Source organism: Geotrypetes seraphini, chromosome 9 (assembly GCF_902459505.1).
Source record: "Geotrypetes seraphini chromosome 9, aGeoSer1.1, whole genome shotgun sequence".
Lineage (NCBI taxonomy): Eukaryota > Metazoa > Chordata > Amphibia > Gymnophiona > Dermophiidae > Geotrypetes > Geotrypetes seraphini.
Window position 1 is genome coordinate 158047338 of NC_047092.1, and position 26588 is coordinate 158073925.

Genomic DNA, 26588 nt, shown 5'->3' on the forward strand with positions numbered 1-26588 from the left:
TTCTGCTTTATCTGTCAGCATCTCATGTAGTTTGGTTCATGTTCATCTGGCTGGGAAAACATTTTGTGTTTATCTTTGCTAAACTGCAAATATTTGTAGAAACAAAAGTGTTTTGTAAATGGAACCATTTAAACAATAGAGCATTTAAGGGTCACCAAGGATATGAATTGTGCCTTTAATAAGGCCTGCTAATGTACCTATTCTTTTGTGTGGCAATATCTTCTTTTTGTTCTTTGTTTCTTCAAACAAGCATTGTAATAGGACAGTTGCAAAAAAGCTTATTTATTAGGATTTATTTTCCACGTTTTTGTAGGAATCCACTCAAGGCAGTATATGGCAAGGATAGATCAAATATAAACAATGGACAATTATAGCAGTAAAAAAAAAATTCAAATTGCTAAGTATGGCATAGTATGCCACATTACAATGTCGATACAATAACATGGTAAAACATTTTAAAACTAAACTAAACCTTAAGTTTATATATCGCATCCTCTCCATAAAGATAGAGCTCGGTATGGTTTACAGGAAATTTAATATAAGGAAGGAAAGATATAATAAGAATAATTCAGCATAGAGCAGGGTCTCAAAGTCCCTCCTTGAGGGCCGCAATCCAGCCGGGTTTTCAGTTTTTCCTCAATGAATATGCATGAGATCTATGTGCATGCACTGCTTTCAGTGCAAATTCATTGGGGAAATCCTGAAAACCCGACTGGATTGCGGCCCTCAAGGAGGGACTTTGAGATCCCTGGCATAGAGTGTCTATAGAGCAGGGATCTCAAAGTCCCTCCTGGAGGGCCGCAATCCAGTCGGGTTTTCAGGATTTCCCCAATGAATATGCATGAGATCTATGTGCACGCACTGCTTTCAGTGCAAATTCATTGGGGAAATCCTGAAAACCCGACTGGATTGTGGACCTCCAGGAGGGACTTTGAGATCCCTGCTATAGAGTATAGATAGATAAGAGTAAGACAATAAGAGGACTAATTCTAATTGTTTAGTGAGTTAAGTTACTTTTCCATTAAAGGCCTGGTTGAAGAGCCAAGCTTTCACCTGCTTCTTGAAGTAGTCTTGTGTAGGGTTACCAGATTTTCCATTTGGAAAATCCGGACCCCCCCTAGCCCCGCCCCCAGGCCCACCCAATTCCACATATCCCCGTCCCGTTACGCCCCACCCCCACCCCCCGCTGCCTGTTCTCATCAGGCAGGAAGGCATCTGCGTATGCGCAGATTCGACGATGTCACGCGCATGTACGTGTGACGTCATCGCGTGGCATCCACACATGTGAGGGTGCGCTACTGCCCGACAGTGATTTGTCATACGTTCTTTCAAAACCCGGACAAAGTGCCCAGTTTTGAAAAGCCGTCTGGACCCCCAGACATGTCCTTAAAAGGGAAATCCGGGCGTCTGGTAACCCTAGTCTTGTGTTAAGCGAAGCCTTTCGGGAAATGTATTCCAGAGGGGGTGGGGGGTGGGGGGGGGTCTATTCCAGAGAAGGCTCACTGGCGGTTATCACATTATCGCTTACGTCAAATACGTTCTATTTCCAAGTTCTTGGAACCAAAATCCCTTAACATACTCATACATTCACTTATTATCTCTAAGCTAGACTATTGTAACTCATTACTACTAAACATTACTGAAAAAGAAAAGAAATGTCTACAGATAATTCAAAATCTTGCCGTCAAACTTATTCACAATGGGAAAAAATATGACCATGTAACCCCCTTTCTGGTTGCCTCACATTGGCTTCCTATTAACCATCGCATCACCTTTAAAATTCTGCTTTTAATATTTAAAACTCTATCCTCAAACAAGCCGCAATTTATAAACAGGATACTTATTCCATACAACTCTTCTCACTCCCTTCGCTCATCAACCCAAGGTCTTTTGGTAGTCCCTTCTTTAAAAGTGATCAGCACCAGACGACATGATATATTTTCAGTAGTAGCCCCTCAAGCCTGGAATTCTCTCCCCCAATATATAAGAGACGAAAAAGACATTAGCCGTTTTAAAATCAATTTAAAAACCTTCCTGTTCAAAGATGCTTTTACCTCCTGTATGGAATAATCGCAGTGCAGCAGTCTTTTATCAAAAATAGAATATATATATAAAAAAAAAGAAAGATACCCCTCCTAATGTTTTTCCCCTTTTTTGTCTCCCTTTTCTTATAATGATTAATATTGTAACCTTATCCCCTCATCCCTTCACATCCAGTCAAGTCTGTTGGTCTGTAGGTCTAACCCCTTTTTTGATTTGTTATTATCATTCCTTTGTATTTTAACATATGTACAAATTTGGATTTTAATGTAATTCGCTTAGTATTTTATGTATAAGCGATTCATCAAATTTTGAAACTTGTGTGATGTCCTTTGGAGAGGTTATGGTTAGGAATACTCCCTGGGAGGACCTTAGTGACCCTGGAGGTGTGTAGAGGGAGATCCTGTTCTTCAAGTACTCTAGACAATTTCCTTTGAGGACCTTGAAGATCAGCCAAAGAATTTTATATTTTTGCCATGTATTGTACTGGTAACCAGTGAAGCTTTTGCAAAACTAGTGTGATGTGGCCACATCATTTTCAACCTTCTATTAGTCTTGCTGCAGCATTCTGAATCAATTGGAACTGGTTCAGACCCTTTGTCAGACCAGTGTAGAGTGCATTACAGTAATCCTGTCTTGATGTTATCATGCATGCACAACTGAGACGAGTCTTCTCAATGTAAGGAGAGAAGCAGCGTTTTTGTTGCATTATATGAGTAACAAACTGAGTAGTGCTGAATTATCTACAACCTTCTTCTATGTCATCTACCCATCCAATCCCCTCTAAAAAAATAATACAGAATAGTGGTTTAGCAGAAGACCTAAGAGAAGTACATTACAGTAGTCTTAAGCGTGAGGTGATGAGAGTGTGGATAAGGGTTTTGGTAGTGTGCTCAGAGAGGTTGGATTTTGATAATACAGAGGAAGAAGTGACAGGTTTTAGCGATTTGTTGGATCTGAGAGGAGTCAACGATTATCCCGAAGTTGTGAGCTGACAAGACAGGGAGGAGGAGAATGTTATCCACAGAAACAGAGAATGGCGGGAGGAGTGAGGTGGATTTAGACAGAAAGAGAAGGAGTTTGGTTATAGCCATATTCAGTTTTAGATGGCGGTGAGACATCCAAGGGGCAGTATCGGACAAGCTGAGAGTTGGGCCTGAATTCCTGTAGATATATCTGATGTTCAGAGGTAGGTCTGGGAGTCATCAGCTTAGAAGTAGTAAAATTTGGGCTTACTTACCCTCTTAAATGAGGTATCCAGTCATAAAATTCCTCTCTTATTATGAATTTTATGAATGCTTTTCACAAAAAATAGAGCAGACTTGCTTTCCATTTCTGTTTATCTAAACCAGGGGTGTCCAATGTCGGTCCTCGAGGGCCGCAATCCAGTCGGGTTTTCAGGATTTCCCCAATGAATATGCATGAGATCTATTAGCATACAATGAAAGCAGTGCATGCAAATAGACCTCATGTATATTCATTGGGGAAATCCTGAAAATCCGACTGGACTGCGGCCCTCGAGGACCGACATTGGACACCCCTGATCTAAACTATAGATTAACATTTCTGTTAAGAATTCACCTAGATGTTATTGCATAGATTGCTTCCTGAATAGCTGTGAATGAAGTATTTTCTTGGTATAGTTTTGTCTGTGAAGCATTTTATGACGATCTTTCAGAGGCTTAAGGAAAAACTTTCCCAGAGAATTCCTTTCTACTTCCGTGGTCTTGCTATCTTTCTTTCATGGCTATTATTTTAAATGAAAAATCAATTCACAAATTACAAAATCCACGTATTATTGTAACTACAATTCACAGGATGGGGGTAGGAAAAGCCTCAGAATCGGGGTGCCTCACATAAAATTGTAGGTCTACCTCTTAGTTCATTCATGGGCATAAAAACTTCCCTCTAACCATCTGAAACTTGTAATCATTCAAAAATATCCAAAAAGCACATAATTTATCAAAAATTGTCCATATTATGTTCATCAACAATTCCTTTTAATGATCACCTTGCTTCATATTCAGATAACGTCACCATCACCTCAAAAGTCATAGAATGGTACTGGTACTGAAATCCATCAGGGAGAGAAGAAAGTACTTTTCATTTTCACTTCATGTAATAATTTAAAGTTAGTTTCTTTGCAGGAATCTACCTGCATGCCTATCATTAAGCAAAATCAACAGATGACCTCTAGTTTCCAGAAGTATAACAGCAAAATTTAAATCTGAACTTTTCCTTATTTACAAAGGGGGGGGGGGGGCGGGAGAGGAGAAATCAATTCTTACCATTGAACGGAATTATGTATTGTATAACCTTGACGCTATATTTTTCATTTGCAGTAGTGCGTGCTCCAAAGTAAAGCAGACCATATACAGCAACGTTCAACCCTCCAACTCCAACTTGTTGTGGGATCCAGAGTTCATGATGGATTTTATCGAAAACCCTTCTGCTCATAATATCAACTATTCTGTGCTGGGCAAGATCCTATGTGACAATGCAGCCAATCGCTACAGCTTTGTCTGCAATGTGCTTATGAATGTGTGCATGGGGCATCAAGATGCAGGAAGGTGAAACAATTGTTTGAAAATAGGCCCTTTTTTTGTATTAAAAGTTAACATAAATGGATGTATTAAGGTCTGCAACTGGGATAAAGTTAAGTCTGGCGTAGCTGTGCCTCCATAGCATATTCTTTTTTTTTTTAATAGCCAATTATCTTTGTTGTGGTTTATAGTTTGACTTTATACACTGCTCTTCCTTCACGTAATCACAGAGCAATTCGCAATATAAAACTAGAAACAATGAAAGGAATGCCATATTCAAACAGGGAAGTAGGTAGAAGCCAACTGAGGCCCCGATGCTCAAAAGCTTGCCATGCAAGTATGGCTGGTTGTAGCCAGTCATACTTGCAAGTTAGCTCGGCCTCCAATGCACAAAGGGGTTCTTGGGAGATTCTACCAATCCTAGTAGCAGCCATCGTGAATTTTATGCAAATGCATTACAAGGAGCTCATTAGTATTAAAATGAGCTGTCAAAATTTTCTGGCAGGTCTAGAGCTGTCGGTAGCTTGAATAGGAGCTGTTTGTGCGTGTTTTATGTGCTTGTGTGTCTTGTGCTTAACAGCTTCGTCCTGACCAAAGGTGTGGGACACACATGAACCCAAAACGCACAAAACAGCTGTGTCCCAAAAGACCCCTAAAAATCCCTCTGGTGATTGCAGCCTTGCATTGTGCTGGGCCTGGAATTAATACACACAAAAAATATTTTTTCAAATAACATATTTTTGGATATATTTGCACTAATGTATGTTTTGGCATTTAGATATTAAAGGATTTTTGGGTCCTATGAAAAACATTGTCTGCTATCAGATTGTCAAATACTTGGTCTGAAGCATTGGTTGCTGAGGTCCCTTTTCATTTATTATGTAAATCTATTGCAGCAAATCTTATTATTTTAAAATGTAACTTGGTCCCAAGCAGGGGTTTTATATCATTATTATATTTTTCAGTTTATTTTTGTTTGTGATTTAACTTGATACCTTACAGATTAGGGTAGGTCCTCAAACGATTTTATGATTCATTATCTCATTCTTTCAGGTTCATGGTTTGCATGGTTTCTATCATTCATTTATTACACTTTCTGTTTCACATCTCACTGTTTTAGATTTACTATCAAATCCATGTTGACACTTGTATATCACCCCAAAAAAACTCGGATGTTGTGAAAACCCAATAGATATTAAAAAAACACTTTCACAAAAAAGATGTACGATGTCTGATGGATATCAACAGCACAGTTCAGGCTTGATCACAAAGTGCAATTTGAAAAAACAGAGGAAAAAGCCTCAGACTGAGGCCCTCCCACCGCCACAAAAGGTGGTTAAAGGTGGCTAGGCGTTAACCTCATTGGCAAAAAAACCCTCTATTTTATTGTAGACAGATAAAAGCCTTGTGCAGTGCTGTTTATGCTATTTGTGCTTGAAGAAAAGACTTTCCACTTATCTTCTGTTTGATCGCTACACCAATGGTGGCCAGCGTTTCACAAGTCTGCTGCCTCAAGGTGTAACGTATCCGATCGAACTTTAAATGGGACGCCGAAACGCATCTCTTCATCAAAAGCAGGAAGTCGTTGAATATGAGACCGAGACAGCGCATGGTCAGTTTCTCTATCAGCCCTTGTTCCCTCTTCCTGCAGTTTTGCTACCATAAAAGGGTGAGCAAAGGACAGTTACTTCAAGGACCAACAGTGTGTACCAGCACATGATCTGACGTTCACACTGCAATCTGCAACTAATTCTGTCCTGGAGAGCAGCAGTCCTCTACTGGGGAATTGGGGGCAGCTACATACAGATTGAGAATGATATTCTTTAGAGAAGTAAAAAAGCAAAACATAACACCAGTGCCTTTAACATACTTGTCATGCCAATTATGAAATCATAAGAATCAATGCTGTTATCGATGCAATTGTACAAAGGGAGAGCATCGGCATTGATCATTTTATTTGTTGCATAGACAGACTGAATTCTTCCAAAATATGCTGCTTGTACGAGGGGGTGCTGAAAGTTCTCAGCCCAACCAATTTCCTAAATTCTGAGCGTTATTTTGCCAGGGTCGGTGGGGTTCCGCTGCACAGAGGGGAGGGAGGGATAGAAAGATGCTGAGGAGGGGAATGCCTGTTCAGAGCGCTGCCACTTTTTTTCGGAGGCCTCAGAGCTGCTGCACAAGGGGATGGGCGAGACAGAAGGAAAGATGCTGCACATGGGTGGGGGGGGGGAAGAGAGAAAGGAAAGAGGAAGAATTGGGGTGGAGGAGAGGAAGGGAGAGATGATCATTGTATGTCAGAGGTGTCAAAGTCCCTCCTCGAGGGCCACAATCCAGTTGGGTTTTCAGGATTGCCCCAATGAATATGTATGGGATCTATTTGCATGCACTGCTTTTATTGTATGCTAATAGATCTCATGCATATTCATTGGGGAAATCCTGACAACCCGACTGGATTGCGGCCCTCGAGGAGGGACTTTGACACCCCTGTGGTATATGGAAAAAAAAAAAAGATTCCTCGAAAATAAGCCCTGGTGCATTTTTTTGGAGCTCAAATTAATATAAAACTCTGTCTTTTTTGGGTGAAACATAGTAGTACTCAAACCAGTTTCAAAGGCTCCACATTCATAGAAGACAGTTCTAGCTGTTTAGAGCAAGGGTAGGCAATTCCAGTCCTCGAGAGCCGGAGTCAGATCAGGTTTTCAGGATATCCACAATGAATATGTATGAGATGGATTTGCATGCACTGCCTCCTTGAAATGCAAATCTATCTCATGCATATTTATTGTGGATATCCTGAAAACCTGACCTGGATCCGGCTCTCGAGGACCAGAATTGCCTACCCCTGGTCTAGAGAAACTATGCTGTACTAGAGCTGAGAATCATATCATTGACGGATGTGATTCTGAGCTCTAGTACAGCATAGTTTCCCTAGACAGATAGAGGGCTGTCTTCTGTGCTTGTTGTGCCTTTGAAGCTGGTTTGAGTAATGTTGTCCTATCTATGTGGTGTTTCTGTGGCAAGGAAGGTACTGCTATAATATCTTTACTGTTTTCACACTAAACTTTTGATAATTGATTCTGTTTAGAGTGTGAGATCCCCTTTCTAAAGTGAGGTAAATATTATACCAATGCCTAAAACATTAAAACAGAACTATGGGACTGCTACAAGATTTCTACACAGAAACATTTCTACTAATAAATTCAGAATGAAATACTTTCTTCTTCCTTTGTTATCTGAGTATTTTATTTTTGCCATTCAGTTTGCCTACAGTGTCTCTTTTGGTTTTGCTCAATTATTTTTTCTTCTGTCTTTGTAGTGTGTCCTGTCCGTTTTGACATATCTTTTCTCTTCATGTCCACCTTCCATCTCCCTCTGCATCCCTATCCACCCTCTGTGTCCTTGTCACTTTGTACCTCTGAGATCAGTATTGTCCTTCTGCGTCCCCATCCCCCTCGGTGTCTCTATTCCTATCCTCCTTCCATACCTAATATCTCCTCTCTATTCTTTTCTGCCTAGATTTCCCACCCTCTCTATTCCTTGTTCTCCCCTTGCAATCCGCATCTCTCCTTCCCTGAGTTCAGTATTCCCCCTTCCCCAATTCAATCTCTCTCTTTCTCCACTGCCCTCCCCTCAGTCCAGCATCACCTTTCCCTCTTCCATTCTAAATTCAGCAGCATCTCTCCTTATCCCTCCTCTGCCCCTAGTCCAGCAGCACCTCACCCTCTCACTTCCCCCCTCCATCCAGATCCAGCACCACAAACTCTCCTCCCCTTCCAGATCCAGTACCACCGCCACCTCTTCCTTCCCCCCCCCCCCACCCACCCAACTAGCAACAGCTCTATTATAACTTGTCTGTATAGCCACTAGCTTAGGTGCAGGGACTCCCTCTGGCAGGCTTGTGGTGCTTGGTAGGCTGGGCCTGCCGCCAAGGAAGTTGCATCATTGGAAGTGGGTCCAGCCTAGCAAATACCAGCGCTAATACTGGTGGCTGTGCATAAAGCATTGGGGGAGAGGGTGTAGGAGATACAAAACAGTGACAGCAGCAGCAGGAGACATGCTGGTACTGTGTATCCCCTGCCACTTGTATGCGTACCCCTGGGGTAAGTGTATTACTTGTAGGGCAAGATAGAAAAGTAACACAGATGTAACATATGTGTAGAGGTAAATAATAGGAAATTATTGTACTTTTTTGAATGTAATAAAAGTGTGTTTTCTACCTCTGTTTTCATTTCAGGATTAATGACATAGCAAACCTCTGTGCAGAGTTGACTGCATGCTGTACTGTGCTCAGTTCAGAGTGGTTAGGAGTTCTGAAAGCTCTTTGCTGTTCTTCCAATCACGTCTGGGGTTTTAATGACTTGCTATGCAGTGTGGATGTAAGTTAATCATTCAGTCTATTATTTATTTTTATTTATTTGCTAAAGTGAATTGAGCAGTTAATATGTGGATGTAAAAAAATCAAAGTATCAATACAACCTAAGGCCTCCTTTTATCAAGCCGTGCTAGGGTTTTTATTGCCCTCCGCTGCGGTAAAAGCTCCGACACTCATAGAATTCCTATGAGCGTCGGTGCTTTTACTGCAGCGGCTGGCGATAAAAAAACTTAACACGGCTTGATAAATGGGGGGCCTAAGTTATTGTTTAAACTGTTTTCGTTAAAGTTGAATACTGAGTAATTTGAGACGATGCAAGAAGTTTTGGGGGAGGATATCTTCAAATATTTCTTCAGTCAAAGGTGTGATGAATGTTTCTGGTGCTCAGGCAGGAAGCAAGAACATAGTAACATAGTAGATGACGGCAGATAAAGACCCGAATGGTCCATCCAGTCTGCCCAACCTGATTCAATTTAAATTTTTTTTTTTTTTTTCCTTCTTAGCTATTTCTGGGCGAGAATCCAAAGCTTTACCCGGTACTGTGCTTGGGTTCCAAGAACTACAACTGAGGCTGAAACCACTGTGGAAAAAGTAGCATTTGCGAATTTAAGAGATTCTGTATTAAGCCCAATGCATTCATTTCATTATTTTGAATCTAGCAATCTAACTTGCCATAAAATTATATAATTATTCTGCAATTTAGGGATAGTAGGTGTCCTTGGTGAACCTTCAGTGTTGTGTCCTACCCTTCCTCTTACTTTTACCTACCTACCAGTGGCAGTTCTGGCATAAGCAATTATAATAAACACCAAAAAGTCCAACAGGACAGAGAACCCACGGGTATAAAACAGTACAAAAGGAAGTGGGAACGGACAATGAACACTCCACTGAAGATCACTGATGTAAAACCAACTTGTTTATTTCATAAAAGGACACAAGCAGAAGCTGTGGACCCGACACAGCACTGTGTTTCGGCGTCTGAGGAACCCCAAATCAGGGGTCACTAACAATGGAACCAAATCTGTGGCATATATGTTCACAGATGACAGGTCTGGGATAAAACAAAGCCACTAACATACCAGATTAACCAAAAACACTGAAAAGCTATGGAAGCAATTATACTACCATAGAGTGCAGATATTTCCAGGTTATTTGGGACAGGCTGAGTCGGTCGTAGAAGTAAACTGGTAACCCTACCACACAAGCCTTGTACAATCCTCCATCATCCTATCCTGCCTTCCCGTCCACTGTTGTCTCTATGTTCCCCCACCACTCCGTGTAATGTGTTTACCTGGACTCCCACCTCATGTGAGATAAATATTCAACTCCATGCCCCTTCTCCACCCTGTTAATTTATGTCCCATTAAGATCTTATTCTTGTTGTCCCTTGCAATCCCATCCTATATAGGTATCCTCAATGTGTACCTCTGTGTATGTCTTCTCTCTCTGTCCTCCTTACCAACCATGGGTGCCAAAGCCCTCCAAATTAGTTGGGGGTGAAAGGGAAACTTAAAATACCATTCCATTGCCATTTTGCTGTCTTGGCACTCTAGGAAACCTTTAATTTGTGTAATGGAAACATCAGCCCTGTTTTGTTCTATTAAACTCTCTTAGGAACTTGTTCACTGAGCATTGTTGCTATAGGCTCAGAAAAGAACTTTTTAATGAGGCTATAGTGCTTTAGGCCGAGTGTAGACCATATTAATGGGGTTTGATAAGAATGATGATAAAATCCTCTCATGGTATTTTCGATATTGAATATTTTTTACTATGATCCCTTAACAATTCTCTTTTTTGTTAAGTAACAGTGTAAAAATACTGGATTTCTGTCAATAATGGTAATAAGGACTGAAAAAAATATAGTTCAGAAATCATTTATACTTAGGGCTCCTTTTACTAAGCTGCACGGCTCAGAGCGCTAAATGCTTCGATGTTCATAGGAATTCTATGGATATCGGAGCATTTAGCGCTCCAGGCCACGGTAGAAACCTCTATCGTGACTTAATAAAACCCAGTGTTAAAGGCTTAAAGCTAAATTATCTACATTTCAGCATAATACAATATCATACTGCGCAACCCCAAATGATCTGTGTGTTTAATTCAATTAATTTCATTTTCTTATATTTTATTGCACTAAGCAATTTTAAAGTCATTCAGTGAAATAATAACACTTACACAGTGTAAGATTTGTTAATGTTGTTTTCTCTGAAGGTGAGTGACCTTTCTTTTCATGACTCGCTGGCCACCTTTATCGCTATCCTCATAGCGAGGCAGTGCTTTTCTCTGGAAGATGTTGTGCAGCACGTAACACTTCCATCTCTGCTTGCCGCAGGTATTGTAGTAAAATTTTTGTACATATATCCATGTGTGGGGATCTTTGTGTAAATCTTAGTGGGATATATAGGTAGAAGCTGGCCAAATTTCAGTTTCAGTTTTGGCTATAATGCTGAAACTGACTGAAACTGAATTCCCCCCCCCCCCCCCGGCATGATCTCAACGTGACCACTCTGTTCATTCAACCCTCCCACTACCCAAAAGGTCCTCTACAGGCCTACCTTTAGAAGCACTGATGGTATAGTGGCCTCTTTAGGGCAGGAGCAATCCCCAAACAGTCACTCCTGCCCAGGATGATTTCAGTCTCAAGATGGCTGCCATGATCTCTCACTGCAGTCTCAAAAGGCTGCCATGAGAAGTTGCGGCAGGCATTTTGGGGCAAATTCTGTAAAGGACACCTAAAGTTAGGCATCCACAATGTGGACGGCCAGAAACATAGGCATCCAAATAAATTGGATAATAAGTCCAATTAATGAATCGCATGCTGCTCAGCGTCCTAATATGTGTACATTCTCGCATAAAATGTAGGCATTGCAAAAGCAGGTCTATTTTTGAGTATTAGTTGGGGTAAAGAGGACTCCTTTTTCATAATAATGGAAAATGAAGTTTAATAATGCATTACTCAAGCAAAACACATGAAATATAAATACAGTGGAACCTTGGTTTACGAGCATAATTCATTCCAGAAGCATGCTCGTGAACCAAAATACTCATATATCAAAGCGAGTTTCCCCATAGGAACTAAGGGAAACTCGCTTGATACGTTTCCCCCCCCCCCCGAGGCCAGCGGCGCTGCTTCACCCCCCCAATAACCGGCATCGCTCCCCCCGCTCACACAGGCCTCCCCCGCCCAAACATCTTCAAACTTACCCCCCCTATCTGGAGAATCTCAGTGAGAGGGAGAACTAGATGGCCTTGAGCATGCGCAGATGCATGCTCAAAGCCCAGCAGAGGCAGGAATTTCTTCAAGCGGCACCGGCACGTCCAGTGGGCTGCGTGTCAGTGCCAGACTGGGGGGGAGGGGGTAAGTGTGAAGTTGTTCGGGCGGGGGGGTGCCGGTTCGAGTGGGGGGGGGTTCACATGGGGGGCCTGTGTGAGCGGGGGGAGGGGAGCTATGCCGGTTCTCGGGGGGGGGGGGTGCTCGCAAATCGAGTCAACACTCGGTTTGTGAGACAAGATTTGTGAGAATGTTTTGCTCGTCTTGCAAACCGGGTTACTCGCAAACCGAGGTTTGACTGTATATATTGCATACTAAACCTAATTTCCAAAAGGTTAAGAAAATAAAAAGAGAAACCCTATTCACAATGGCCAAAAAAACCTCCATTGCAGTCTATAATATACTTTTCAATATATCTAGAACATCAGCACTTATCTTTAGAGATCCTAATAATATCCGCCACCCAAAAGTTAGGCATGCGATCTGTGCTAACAATTCTGAATAAGGCATGCGCCCTTTTGCTGAATTTTTTTCAGCAGCCAACTTTGGGCACCATTTATAAAATTACTTCCACTGTGTACATTACTTCATGATTCTACCAGTCATAAGCTGAGCCAAGTTTTTAAGATAAAAGTGAAGACAACTCAAGAAATTTACACCAAATTAAACAAAGTCTGTTTGTAATTACTGTGCCTGTAGTTTATAAAATGTACCATTAAATATCAAAGATTTTTTTTTTAGCTTTATTTACACATCTACCTTAATCCAAGCAAGTACATACAAGCAAGAATTCATGAATAACTCATTTTACATATGTTGGTGTCTGAGGCACCTGTTGAATCAAGTATCATAATAGCCTGACTTTTTTCTTCAGTGAGAGCTTTTTAAATGTGACTTTGCTTTCATTTAGACCCTTGATAGCAATCATTAGGGCTCCTTTTACAAAGGTGCGCTAGCGGTTTTAGCAAGCGCTTAGCGCACGCTAGCCGCTACTGCCTCCTTTTAAGCAGGCGGTAATTTTTCGGCTAGTGCGTGCTATAGCGCGCGCTGATCTTGTGCGTGCGCTAAAAACACTAGCGCACCTTAGTAAAAGGAGCCCTTAGTGTTGCAAATAAATGTTGGAATCTTTAGGAAAATATTTATTTATAAAAAAAATTGATGTACTGCCTTTAGTGGCTCAATGTCATTCAAAGCAGTTAATATTAGTATTGGAATAAATTTTAAGGATTATAGAAACATGGAAAAATGAAGGCAGATAAATACCATATGGCCCATCAAATCTGCCTAGCCATGCCATCTACTATCCCCTCCTCTCCCTTCAGTAGCGTACGGAGAGGGCTTTCAGGGGATTCAGTGAATCCCCAGTTCTACAGCCCTAATTTTTTAATTTACTTTTTACTTAATGCAGGTTGATTTGTTGATTAGGCAGCCTGCTCAACCAGTCAAACTGCATCAAACAAAAAAATGAACGAACAAACAAAAAAAAAAAGCAGGGCTCTTGGGCTGGAGATTGTGCAAACCCCCCTGAAGGCCCTGACAGTACTGATCTGAATTTGATTGGCTGAGCTGTAGCTGCCTGTTGCCTGCTCAACCAATAAAATTCAGAGCAGTGCCCTCAGGGCCTTTAGTGGCGAATCCTCTGAAGGCTCTGACTGCATGCCATTGTCTCCCTTAGTGGGTGTTATTTACTGCAGGGCTGATTGCTTTAAGAGAGCAATTCTATAAAGGAGTGCTAAAAATTAGGCACCCAAAATCTATGTGCTAGAACTGTATTCGTAACAGCATCTGGTGCCCAAATACCATTACAGAATAAAGTCTAAGTTGGTACTTGGGTGTGAACATTTAGTCACCTAAACTTACACCATGTAAAAGCCAGGTGTAAATGTTAATGCCTAAATGTTGGCACTTAGGCATGTAACTTGCAGTATTATATGTTTGGCACCTAGATATGTGACTCACCACATGCACATCCCCTCTGCAATTAAAATAATAATAATAACAGTTTATATACTGCAATACCGTTAAGTTCTATGCGGTTTACAATAGATTAAGCGAGGTACAAATTGATTGAATTTAAGAGGGGGGAAGAGGAGAGTTAATAGGACCGGAAATGCGTTGTTGAGGAGAAAGAGATTAATAGGACAGAGGAATCACTATGGAGGAGAAAGAAGATGAGTGGGTCAGTTGTCTAGATACTTTAGGAACAGTTGAGTTCTTATGTTCTTATCTGTGCCAAGTATAGGACAATGAAGCCATTGTAACATCACTGCTGAGGTTGGCTCTGAGGCTCTGTGGAATGAGGCATTATGACATCACAATCTCAGCTCTGGAATGTTGCTCTCATTGGGGTTCCGGAATCTTGTTATTCTTTGAGATCCTGGAATGTTGCTACTCTTTGAGTTTTGGCCAGGTACTAGTGACCTGGATTGGCCACCGTGAGCTGATGGATCATTGGTCTGACTCAGTAAGACTATTCTTATAATAATAATAATAATAACAGTTTATATACCACAATACCGTTAAGTTCTATGCGGTTTACAATAGATTAAGCGAGGTACAAATTGATTGAATTTAAGAGGGGGGAAGAGGAGAGTTAATAGGACCGGAAATGCGTTGTTGAGGAGAAAGAGATTAATAGGACAGAGGAATCACTATGAAGGAGAAAGAAGATGAGTGGGTCAGTTGTCTAGATACTTTAGGAACAGTTGAGTTTTTAGACATTTTCTGAATTCCTCATAAGTAGTGGGCGAAAGCAGTTGATCTAGGTCTTTACCCCACAATGCTGCTTGATGTGAAAGAAGGTGTTCATGGTGTTTTTTCAGTTTACAACCTCTAACTGGGGGGGAAACGAAGTAGGAATGAGAGCTTCTCTTGTGTCTGTTGGCAGAGAAGGAGAAAAGGTCAATTATGTATTTAGGGGCAAGTCCGTTTAGCGCTTTAAAGCAGAAGCAGGCAAATTTAAACTTTATGCGTGCTTCCATCGGTAGCCAATGTAACTGCCGGTAGTAGGGTGATACATGATCGAATTTCTTTAGTCTGAAGATTAAAATGGTCTTCTCTAATTTTTAAGTCAGGGTCACTTTGGATCTAAATGAGCTGAAGGAGGGCCAACAAATAACTTCCCATGTGAGGCATCAACACTGCTGATCAGTGGGTGTCAATAACATCCACTTCACCAGCTCACCTTCAAACTTTTTATTGTGTGTATCATCGAGGAGGTGGGCGTTTCCAAATACATTCTTGGGATATTCTATAAATGGCACCTAAAATAAAAAAGGCACCAGCTGCCTGTCAGTCATGCTTAGGCACCATTTACAGAATCACGTCTTGCGGCGCCTATGTGAAAACTATGTAGGTGAAGGTTCTAGAGGCCTACATTTCAGGCACCTATTTGGAGAATAGTGCTGAGTGGTGCCTAACGCGCGCTCTGCCCACATAGGCGTTAGGTGCTAGGTGCCTAGCTTTTAGAAAATAGAATAGGCACCTATCACCCAATTAAATCTTTTTTAAACCAAGTATGGAGGCTGTTAAGGATTTTTTTGCCAATTAAATTAGGTACTCTTTATAGAATCAACCCCTCTCTTCATTGAAAATGTCTTGCCCCTTAAATATGTGGTTATTGTGAAGTTTTTAATAAAGTTTGGAGCCCATTGAATACATTTATAAAAATATATTAATGTATATTTATCATATCTTTCCTTAGGTGCATTTATTTTTACACATCCAAGGGAAGGTGGGGGGTTGGAAGGTGGGGAATAAATATTGATAGCGACAGTAGGGTAACTTTATTCTTCATTTATATTAAATATTAAGATATATTCTAATATTGTTATATATAAGAAATTGATATTATTGAATGATATTTATGTTACCTATAAGGATATTGGTGTAATGTATGTAATACCTTCTATTCTTTCATTTACATGACACTTTTGATTAAAAATCAATAAAGAATGAATAAATATGTAGCTCTTCCTCCCATCCATTCCACCTTTCTGACATGAGTTCATGTGAAGAGGCAGACAGTAGCAGAGAAAACCCCAGAATGATGGGAAAGATCACCTCAGAGGTCTCCAGGGGCTGCCATTGGCCCCTGGGCCTTGCACTAAAGGACACCAACATAGGTGTTAATTTATAGAATATTACTTAAGTGCAGTTAGTCTCCTAAATGCCATTTATTCCCCATTTCTGCATCTAACTTCCTAATTGATGCCTAACTTGTGGCACGCTATGTAAAATAGGGGCAAATGGACTGCGCAGAAAATAACTTGTATTACCAGTGATTGATTTATTTCTCTGTTTATATCCTGCTTTAAACCAAAGCAGGTTACTACAAAACCTACACAATTTAAAACAAACTCATGCACATAAAAAAACTCTAATAAACATTAATGTAACATTCATTTAAAAAAAACAAACAAAATTATGCACTTGCACTGAAAAAGGCATAGGACCTAACATAGGAGGTACGATATATAGCAACTCTTCATTAGCAGATATTACTATTCTAGGAAAGCCTTTACAAAATAATGGGTTTTCAAACCTTTTTTTTTTTTTAAATGTTGAATATTTGAATAAAGTCTTACGTATCCTGGAAGATTATTCCACATATTAGGCCCTGATATAGAAAACACACATGAACAAGTCTCAAGATAATGATATGCTGTCACAGATGGTATGCATAACTGCTTTAAGAACATAAGAAGTTGCCTCCGCTGAGGCAGACCAGAGGTCCATCCTGCCCAGCGGTCCGCTCTCAAGGCGGCCCATCAGGCCTAATTGCCTGAACAGTGTCCCTGACTAATTTTGTAACTGCCTCTAATCCAGAGTCTGATCATAAAGTATGCATCGGCTGACATAAATTTAGAATAGTAAAAAAAAGATAGACTGGTGATAGTGAATGCTAGCTTTTAGTAAATGACTTCCTTTGTGAACTAAAAATTATACTGGCAACGCTTTGGACATAAACTCTGATTCAACTCTTTCACTTTAATTTGGGCTGGAACGTTGAACAATGAAACTGGAAACTTATACCATATCTGTCCTCCACAGCCTGTGGTGACCCAGATGCTGAACCCGGGGCCAGAATGACGTGCCGACTTCTACTTCATCTCTTCAGAAAACCCCAGGTCTGCTCTTTGCCCCAAGCTACTGGTATGTCAGCTGTTGAATGTTCAAGCAGACAATGAACTATGTTTCTTGGGAAAACCTCCCACTGTGCTGCCTTGTTGTTTTTTTTTTGGGGGGGGGGGTTTGCTGGGGGAGGGTTGGGAGGTTTTCACACACTGAAGATTTCAGTGACGAATGAGATATGTGACTTCAAAGGCAATGAAATTTTAAGATGAATAAATATTTAAAAATGCTTTTTAAGTGTGTCAGTTGATATATGGTATGTAAATATTGATGTTCATATTTGTTCTACGAATCTAGGGTTATACAGTATGAACCTAGGGAATCGTTGATTTTCTTTTTCCGTTTGTCTTTGAAGAGGCTTTAGGAAAGCAGAAGATCAGTGAACAGTCATATTTGCAAAGCCAAGGGTGTATTTCTTAACCATAATAAGTTGCAGTGGCGTAGTAGGAGGGGGGAGTGGCAGGGGGCGGTCCACCCCAGGCGTCGTCTTGGTGAGGGCGGAGGCACTCGTCCTCTCCGCCACTCTGCTCCTACCCCGCCCCCCCCACTGCTGCGCATGCACGCTGCTTCCCTTCCCCCATACCTCTGTAACAATCCCAGCACAAGCAGCAACCCAACCCCCAGCCTGCTGTCGCACCAGCATCTGTTCTTCCTCTGATGTCACTTCCTGGACCAGGGCCTAGGAAGTGATGGCAGAGGAAGGGCCGACACTAGTGCAACAGCAAGTTGGAGGGTTCCTGCTCGCGCCAGGAACTTTACAGAGGTACAGATTTGGGTAACCTTTTTAGAATTGCCCCCTATTTGTCTTTATAAAATAGCAATAAAATAGGTGCCTTCAGTTTGCATAACCTAGGCATCCTGTTCTAAAATCAACCCCTTACTGGCCTTTCTCACCCATGTTCTTGCTTTCAACCTGTAGTCATAATTGATACGTCTTTGTGCAGGTCGGGTCTACTTTCTAAGTATTGTTTATCAACTGGAAAATTTGTTCACGTGTTCTATGAAAGGCCTTTGTTTTGTTTTGCCTTAGGAAAATCTTCTGCAGGAATTCGTTCTTCATGCGACCGTCACCTTTTAGCTGCTGCTCACAACAGCATAGAAGTGGGAGCTGTGTTTGCTGTCTTAAAAGCTATTCTGATGCTTGGTAAGACTTAAGAGCAATATATTAAGCCTTTGAATAAACCATAAATGCTAAAATGGTGTTGCCAAAAACATGATTCAGCATTTATAAAAAGAAGGGATGATGTTGGATTTGACACACAACAATTATATTATACTAGTCTTTAAGCCCATTACATTAACGGGTGCTAGAATAGATGTGTCTATCTGTCTTTCTTTCTGTCTCTCTCTCTCCTTGGCTGCTTTCTGTCTGTCTGTCTGTCTTTCTTTCTGTCTCTCTCCTTGGCCGCTGTCTGTCTTTCTGTCTGTCTCTGTGGCATTTTTTCTGTCTGTGTCTCTCTCTGGCCCCCTGTCTGTCTGTCTTTCTTTCTTTCTTTCTCTCTTTTCTCCTTGGCCGCTGTCTGTCTGTCTCTCTGGCCCCCTGTCTGTTTGTCATTCTTTCTGTCTGTGTCTCTCCCTGGCCCTTTGTCTGTCTGTCTTTCTTTCTATCTGTCTCTCTCCCTGGCCCCCTGCCTATCTCTCTCTGTTGCGCCATGCCTGCCTGTCTCTCCTTGGCCCCCTTCTGTCTCCCCCCCGAGCAAACCAAGATTGCTGTCTGCCCCCCAGCAAACCCCTACCCCCAAAGCAGCCCCTTTTCTCTCTCCCCCTCCACTTCTCTGTCTATCTTTGTTTCTGTCTGTCTCTCTTCCTGGCCCCCTGCCTGCCTATCTCTCTTTGTTGCGCCATGCCTGCCTGCCCCCCAGCACACCCCTCCCCTCAAAGCAGCCCCTTTTCCCTCTCCACCTGTTTAGGAAATATTATTATTATTATTGTAATGTGAGTCTGGATGCAATTTTTTCCCTCTTCCTGGGATGTCTCGGCACAAACTATATAGATTCTCTGCTGCTTCTGCGCTAGGTAGGCTTTTTTTTAATTCCCTGCCCGTGATCATGTCTTGCATGCATCAAGATTCCGACTGCTGCCTTTGTTGAGAGTTTCTTTGTAAGAAGTTCCTTTAGCTTTTTTTTTTTTTTTTTTTTTTTAACGCTGCAGAGCATATTAGATCAGGGAATAAGTACATGTTATGCTTTTAGTAGCTTATCTCACAGATTTTTTTTTTTTTTTAAATTCACACTACACATGCTCCGAATTTGGTATAGGAACCCCATATAACTTATGAAACTTTTGGCGTCTGTTTCCACCTCTTCTGCGACTCTAAATACTCTTATATTGCAGTATGTTCCTGTTTCCTTGACTTGCTGTTCTCGCTATCTGCTAACATTTTGTTGAGCATGTTGCCTCTCTACATGTGTCTTCCCTTTTGCTGATTCGGGCCTCTGCTTCTGCCAGTCTCTCGCTAGTTCCTCAAATTGTTCATCTATTTTGTTCAGCCTTGCCTCTAGAACTTTTCCTGGGTGACTTTCTCTCCTGCAGTATTCTCTCCTAGAGATGAAGATTGGTCCTCTGTTTCAGTGCCCAGAGTCGGATTTTGTAGGAGGCTGGTGTTTGGCTTGCTACTGCAGCCTGCTGATTTCTTTGCTGAGGCAGCAAAATTATTTCATGGTCCTTGCAGGTCTTAGATTTGAGTGATTTTGGCTTGTTTGTTCTTCTCAGGTCAGCTGTTGTTTTTTTTTCTTCTTTCTTTTCGTCCTCTTTTGGAGCTTTTGTGTGTTGAAACCTCTCGGAGCTAATTAGTTGGGGGAGGGAGTGGTTCTGAAGAGAGGCTCACATGTAACCGCCACCCGCGCAGCAAGACAACGCATGCCGCACGCAACGCAAATCGAACACTGCACGGAAGCAGAAATCACGGTGGCAGGGATCACGCTGTGTCAACTGCGCATGCGCGGGTAAGGGTTTTATTTTAGAGGATGAAAAAGGATATATGCATGAATAAAAGCCTTCCAGCAACATTTCTTTCATGAAAGTATAATTACTAAAATTATGAGAAATTATACACAAATATCAATAAAAGTGTGTGTATATATATAATCTTTTTCATGAAGAGATTCACCCAATAGAGAGAGAAAAATATACAGTGGAACCTTGGTTTACGAGCATAATTCGTTCCAGAAGCATGCTTGTAAACCAAATTGCTTGTATATCAAAGTGAGTTTCCCCATAGGAAGTAAGGGAAAGTCGTTTGATTTGTTCCCCCCCCCCGAGGCCACTGGCACTGCTCCACCTCACTCCCCACCCCCGAGGCCACCAGCACTGCTCCACCCACCCCCGTGAACCGGCATTGCCCCTCCCCCTCCCCGCTCACACGAACCGACATCCCCTGCCTGCCCAAACACAAGCAAGGCCTTACCCCATCTGGCACCAGCAATGCAGCACTAACCCACAGGACGTGCTGGTGAATGAAGATCCTGCCTCTTGCCTGGGCTGGGCTGGGCCTTGAGCATCTCGGAGATCTCCGAGAATCTCGGAGAGAGCAAGAGCCAGAAGGCCTTGAGCATGCGCAGATGCTCCAGGTCCAGCCCAAACAAGAGGCAGGCTTTCATCTGCTTCCTGAAGTAAAGATAGGCTCTCATCACCTCTCGCATAGACTACTGCAACGTACTTCTCTCAGGTCTTCCACTCAACCATATCTCTCCCCTTCAATCCGTTCAAAATGCTACTGCACGACTCATATTCTGTAAGAGCTGCCACATTACCCCTCTCAAGTCACTTCATTGGCTCTCCATCTGTTTCCGAATACAGTTCATAATCCTCTTATTGACCTACAAGTGCATTCACTCTGCAGCCACTCAATATCTCTCATCACTTAACTTTCCCTATGCTTCCCCCATGAACGGAGTTCATGGGTTAAGTCCCTCTTATTTGTACCCTTCTTCTCCAACACAAACTCCGGACTCCATCCCTTCTTTCTTGCCGCGCCGTATGCCTGGAACAGGCTGCCAGAGTTGGTACGTCATGCTCCGTCTGTAGCAGTATTCAAATCTAAGTTAAAAGTCCACTGCTTTCAACTCTTAACTTCCACTCATCGTTAGATACCTTTAACCATTGTATCATTCTTTCTGTTAGAAACTCCCCAACCCTGAGATGTCCTGTCTGTCTGTCCAAATTAGATTGGAAACTCTTCTGGGCAGGGACCATCTATTGCATGTTAAATGTACAGTGCTGCTTTTGCCTTTCAGCGCTATAGAAATGATAAATAATAGTAATAATAATAATTATAATCTTGAGAGAGTTCCACAATTTGGGGGCTGAAATCCTTTGCAGATTTTTGAGGTGGAGCATTATGAATACTTGCATGTGTTGTATCATCCCTTCTGCTCGTATCTCCCCCGACCCCTGAGATGTTCTGCCTGTCTGTCCAAAGTAGATTGTAAGCTCTTCTGAGCAGAGACCATCTACTGCATGTTAAATGTACAGCGCTGCATAACACTTCCAGCGTTATAGACATGATAAATAGTAGAAGTAGTGTTGCTTTTCTTATTATATAATGCTATCTGCAGTGATTTTTAAATAAAATGCTTACTTCGAGGTATTTTCTGCCATTTAGGAGATGCTGAGATTGGCAACAGCAGTATCAACTCCTCCTACAATGATGACTTCAATATCAACTGTATTTTGGATGATATAAATGAGGATGACATTTTGGGTGCCTCAAAGACTGTGAAGGCAGTTGGAAAAGCTGTATCCATAGAAACTGCTAGTCTAAGTGAATATGCCAGATATGTGCTAAGAACTATATGCCAGCAGGTAATGAGATACATGGCACTTCCAGTGTGTGTGGTTTTTTTCTATGCATTATTCCTGGGAGGGGGGGGGTTAGCCAAAGACTTTTCACATGTTTTAACACAGTGTAATTCAACAGAAAGTCAAAATATATGTTGCATGTACATTTGTTTAAGTAAGAACACAGCATTTAAAAAGATTTGAAGACTAGAAAATTTTTGATTCAAAATAAAAAAAAAACTTTTTTTTTTTTTTTAACTTGAGGCTTGCTTTTTAGGATAGACCATAGGGTCTTTATCTGCCTTCATTTTGTTTGTTTATATGGTTTACTGCCACCTCTTCATTACTAATCATTTTGGGGCAAATTCTACAAATAGCGTCCCGATTTTAGGTGGCCTACCTCTATCTATCAGCCAATCGGGATGCCCGTTTTTTTTAAAAAAACATCCCGAGGCAGGATGCCTAAAATGTAGGTGCCTCCGCGAGCCTAGGGAGGCGCATAGGGCCGTCTAAGCTCGTCTAAGGCTAGGCGTGGGTGTGGTTTCACTTGAAAGTGGCCTTAGGCAAGCTTAGGCAGCCCTAGGCGCACCCCTAGGCTTGCTGTAGCTGCCTGAAATGTAGGCCAGCAAGTAGACGCGGCCGCTGAACTGATCGCGGCAAGGAATCTCCCTGCTGCAATCAGTTTAATGGCAGAGGCAGGGAACCCGTACCATCCCGTGAAGACAGCGAGCAGGAGGGATGCCTAGTCTCTATTGCTGGGACCTCCAAAGACATTCCCCCCACCCGTGAATGTCAATGGTAGGAGGAGTGCCCAATTCCTCCTGCCGCCATCCCCCAAAGACATCCCCCAGCAGGAACGATGCCCAGTCCCTGCTGCTGGAATCCCCCCACTCCCTCACAAAGATCATTGGCAGGAGGGGGATGCCCAGTTCCCCCCCCCCGAAGGGCATACCCCGACCACCCCACCTAAATTAAGTGTGGATCCCCAAAATTATATAATACTGTGTGCACCTTAGTGAAAACCCCTGACCCACCCATATTTCTTCTATGGCCACTGCCTCCTTTTCAGTTGCACACAAACGAGATTTATGTGTGCATTTTTATAGAACAGCCCTTAGCAAGATGTGTGCGAAAATCCACATTGTTGCCAAGCATCACTAATTGATTCTTAGTGCCCAATTATAGCCAATAATTTGTTAATTGCTCAAATTGCATGCACATGCAAATTTGGGCACATGCCCAATTTCGAGCGCCATATATAGAATCTGGGGGCGAGCGTAGAATTGGTTTGTAAGAATATTCCAGATAATATCTCTGATTATCCCAGTCAGCTGTGCTTTTGAACTTATCCGAAGAAATGCTTTTGAATATTGACCCCCCCCCCCCCTTACATTTTTAGCTTTTCAAAGAGAGAATGACTAACTACATTTTCTTGTTTGGTTTACATGAATGATAGAAGCTGCTATAACTTTCACATAGAGAAAATATTTGATAGGGAGATTGAAGGATGGCTGATGACAAAAATTACCTATACAACATTTTGGCTATTTACAGGAATGGGTAGGTGAGCACTGTCTGAAAGAACCTGAGAGGTTATGCACAGACAAAGATCTTATTTTGGACCCAGTTCTTTCAAACAAGCAAGCACAGAAGTTATTACAGCTTATCTGTTACCCTCATGGCATGAAAGAATGCACAGAAGGAGACAGTCCCCAAAGACAACACATTAAGCGCATTCTCCAGGTAAGTAGATGTGATAGTCTATTTCAGAAATTGAGCGACATTGTCTTCAGTAGTCTTTTCATATTTTTGATATAACCTCCAAATAGCTAAGAAAAAAAAAAACCAACAAATTTTTAAATTGAATCAGGTTGGGCAGACTGGATGGACCATTCGGGTCTTTATCTACTGTCATCTACTATGTTTTAATTCACCCATTGTCTTTTTGGACTGCCTAGTGAATATTGGGAACCGTCTTCTCTCCCCTGGATAATGTGTTGTTACAGAGGAGGTATTGAAAAAAAAATAAAATTGTGCTTCACAGCGTTGAAAAGTTATTTGGAGTGCACAGCAGCTATTACAGAAGGCAATTTTAGGGCTAGCATTAAGTTATGTTGTTTTACCACTGACTTGTGTTATTTTAGCATGGGTCCCATTTTATACAATGAGACCTAGCTACTAATAACTAGTGTTAGCACATCTCAATAGTAGCCAATGTTGATAACTTCCTTACCTTACTTGAATAAATAGACCAATTTTGCTTGATAGATTACATTCTGAAAATTGCTTTTCTCTGCCCTTCTATATACAGTACATGTGTGAGCTTCCACAGTATATGTGCACTAGGCATGTTAAAAAAAAGGGTGTTCAAATGCATATGTGCTATTTTGCCCCTCAAATCAGACACCTACATATAAATGCTAAACAGGTGAAAATGTCAGAGTACAGGCCACTTTGAAAATTAGCATGTTAAATGCCTAATCATTTTAAGTTATATAGTATAGAAAAATGTGGCCATGTGGTAGCAACACATAAAATTCCAGAAGCAATATACTATTAAATTGAACAAGATATAAATTAGCTATACCATTAACTAAAGTCACATGACTCCAGTTTTATTTCCTTCCTGTGATTGATAGAAAAGAAGCTAGACCACCACATCTCCAACCTGCTGATCACAACGTCCAACTACAAAACCTTCAGGAGAGAATTAAAAACCAAGTTATTCAGGAAATTTGTTGAGTCAAACTAACCTTCTCAATATATCCAAGGACCCTAATGCTTCTTCTAATTATCTATCTTGTAATTTTACTGGGTATGCCCAGACCAATTATTTTGTAATCTGAAAGGTATTGGCGGAATAGAAGACACTAATGTAACATAAACTTTATTTCCTTCCTCTCTCAGAATCTTGATCAATGGACTCTAAGACAGTCTTGGTTGGAGCTTCAGTTAATGATCAAACAGTGCATGAAGGAGCCTGTAAGCATTTTCTCTTAAACCAATTTGGTGCAAAACCAATGGATGAGCTCAGGGGTATGGCAGACCTCAGCTTGGTTTGTTTGTGTTTTGCTATAGGGCTCTGGATCTGTAGCCGAAATGAATGTTTTGCTGGATAATATCGCCAAAGCCACTATCGAAGTTTTTCAGCAGTCTGCTGAACTAAACAGTACCTCAACCACCATTGGAATTAGCCTCTTCAACCCAAACTCTGCTGGAAACATGGACTCAAGTAACACAAGACAGACTATAAAGAAGGCATTTCTAAGGTATGTCTCTTGTGCGATAATTATTGTGAATGATAGAATTCTGCTTTTTGCCTTCATAACAGAATATTTTGCAGATGAAGAATAATATTTAAAGTACTTTCTATCAATTTTCAAACATCTATCTTAGATGTAATGATTAAGAGAATTAGTGTGGCGGTAGATATGTTTTAGAATTAGTGAACCACTCATACCATTGCTGCACTGTGAGACACAGTAATGAAACAGAGAAACATGATGGCAGATAAAGGCCATCCACAGCATCCACTATCTCCTCCTCTCCCTAAGAGATCGCACATGTCTGTCCCATGCTTTCTTAAACTCAGACACAAACGCTGTCTTCACCACCTCTACCGGGAGACTATTCCACGTATCTCCCACCCTTTCTGTTAAAAGAATTTCCTTGGATTACTCCTGAGCCTATCACATCTTAACTTCATCCTAAGCTCTCTCATTCCAGTGCTTCCTTTCAATTGAAAGAGACTCGACTCATGTGCATTTATGCCAGTAGGTATTTAAATGTCTTTATTATATTTCCCCTCTCCTGCTTTTCCTCTAAAGTATACATATTGAGATCTTTAAGTTTGTCTCTTTACACCTTATGATGAAGACCATGCATCATTTTAGTAGCCTTCCTCTAGACCGACTCCATCCTTTTTATATCTTTTTGAAGATGCAGTCTCCAGAATTGTACACAATATTCTGAATGAGGTCTCACCAGAGTCTTATACAGGGGCATCAATACCTCCTTTTCCTACTGGCCATATCTCTTCCTGTGCACTTTAGCATCCTTCTAGCTTTTGCTGTCACCTTTTCAAACTGTTTGGCCACCTTAAAATCATCACATACAATCACACCCATGTTCCGCTCTTCTGCCGTGCACAAAAGTTCTTTACCTCCTAAACTGTACCGTTCCTTTGGGTTTTTGCAGCCCAAATACATGACCTTGCACTTCTTAGCATTAAATTTTAACTGCCAAATTTTAGGCCATTCTTCAAGCTTCTGGGAGGGAGGGTGTAGAGTCTGACAGGGGAAGAAAGTAAGGGTGCTGGGTGCAGAGCCTGATGGGAGGGAAGGAAGGAAGGGTGCTGGGTGCAGTGCCTGACAGGGGAAGAAAGGAAGGGTGCTGGGTGCATAGCTTGACAGGGGAGGGAGGAAAGGGGGCTTGGTGCAATGCCTGGCAG

General features: G+C 41.5%; 1 protein-coding gene across 6 annotated transcripts in view; it reads left to right on the forward strand.

Moving 5' to 3' along the window:
- Nucleotides 1–26588, forward strand: part of MED12L (mediator complex subunit 12L) — a 388873-nt gene that overhangs the window by 274749 nt on the left and 87536 nt on the right. For all 6 annotated transcript variants that reach the window (XM_033957964.1, XM_033957968.1, XM_033957967.1 and 3 more), the window contains 9 exons: nucleotides 4383–4610; nucleotides 8818–8959; nucleotides 11167–11287; nucleotides 17279–17380; nucleotides 18390–18503; nucleotides 21963–22162; nucleotides 23693–23881; nucleotides 25046–25120; nucleotides 25217–25407. In XM_033957964.1, the coding sequence (XP_033813855.1) occupies nucleotides 4383–4610; nucleotides 8818–8959; nucleotides 11167–11287; nucleotides 17279–17380; nucleotides 18390–18503; nucleotides 21963–22162; nucleotides 23693–23881; nucleotides 25046–25120; nucleotides 25217–25407 (1362 nt within the window). The remainder of the gene's footprint in view (nucleotides 1–4382; nucleotides 4611–8817; nucleotides 8960–11166; nucleotides 11288–17278; nucleotides 17381–18389; nucleotides 18504–21962; nucleotides 22163–23692; nucleotides 23882–25045; nucleotides 25121–25216; nucleotides 25408–26588) is intronic.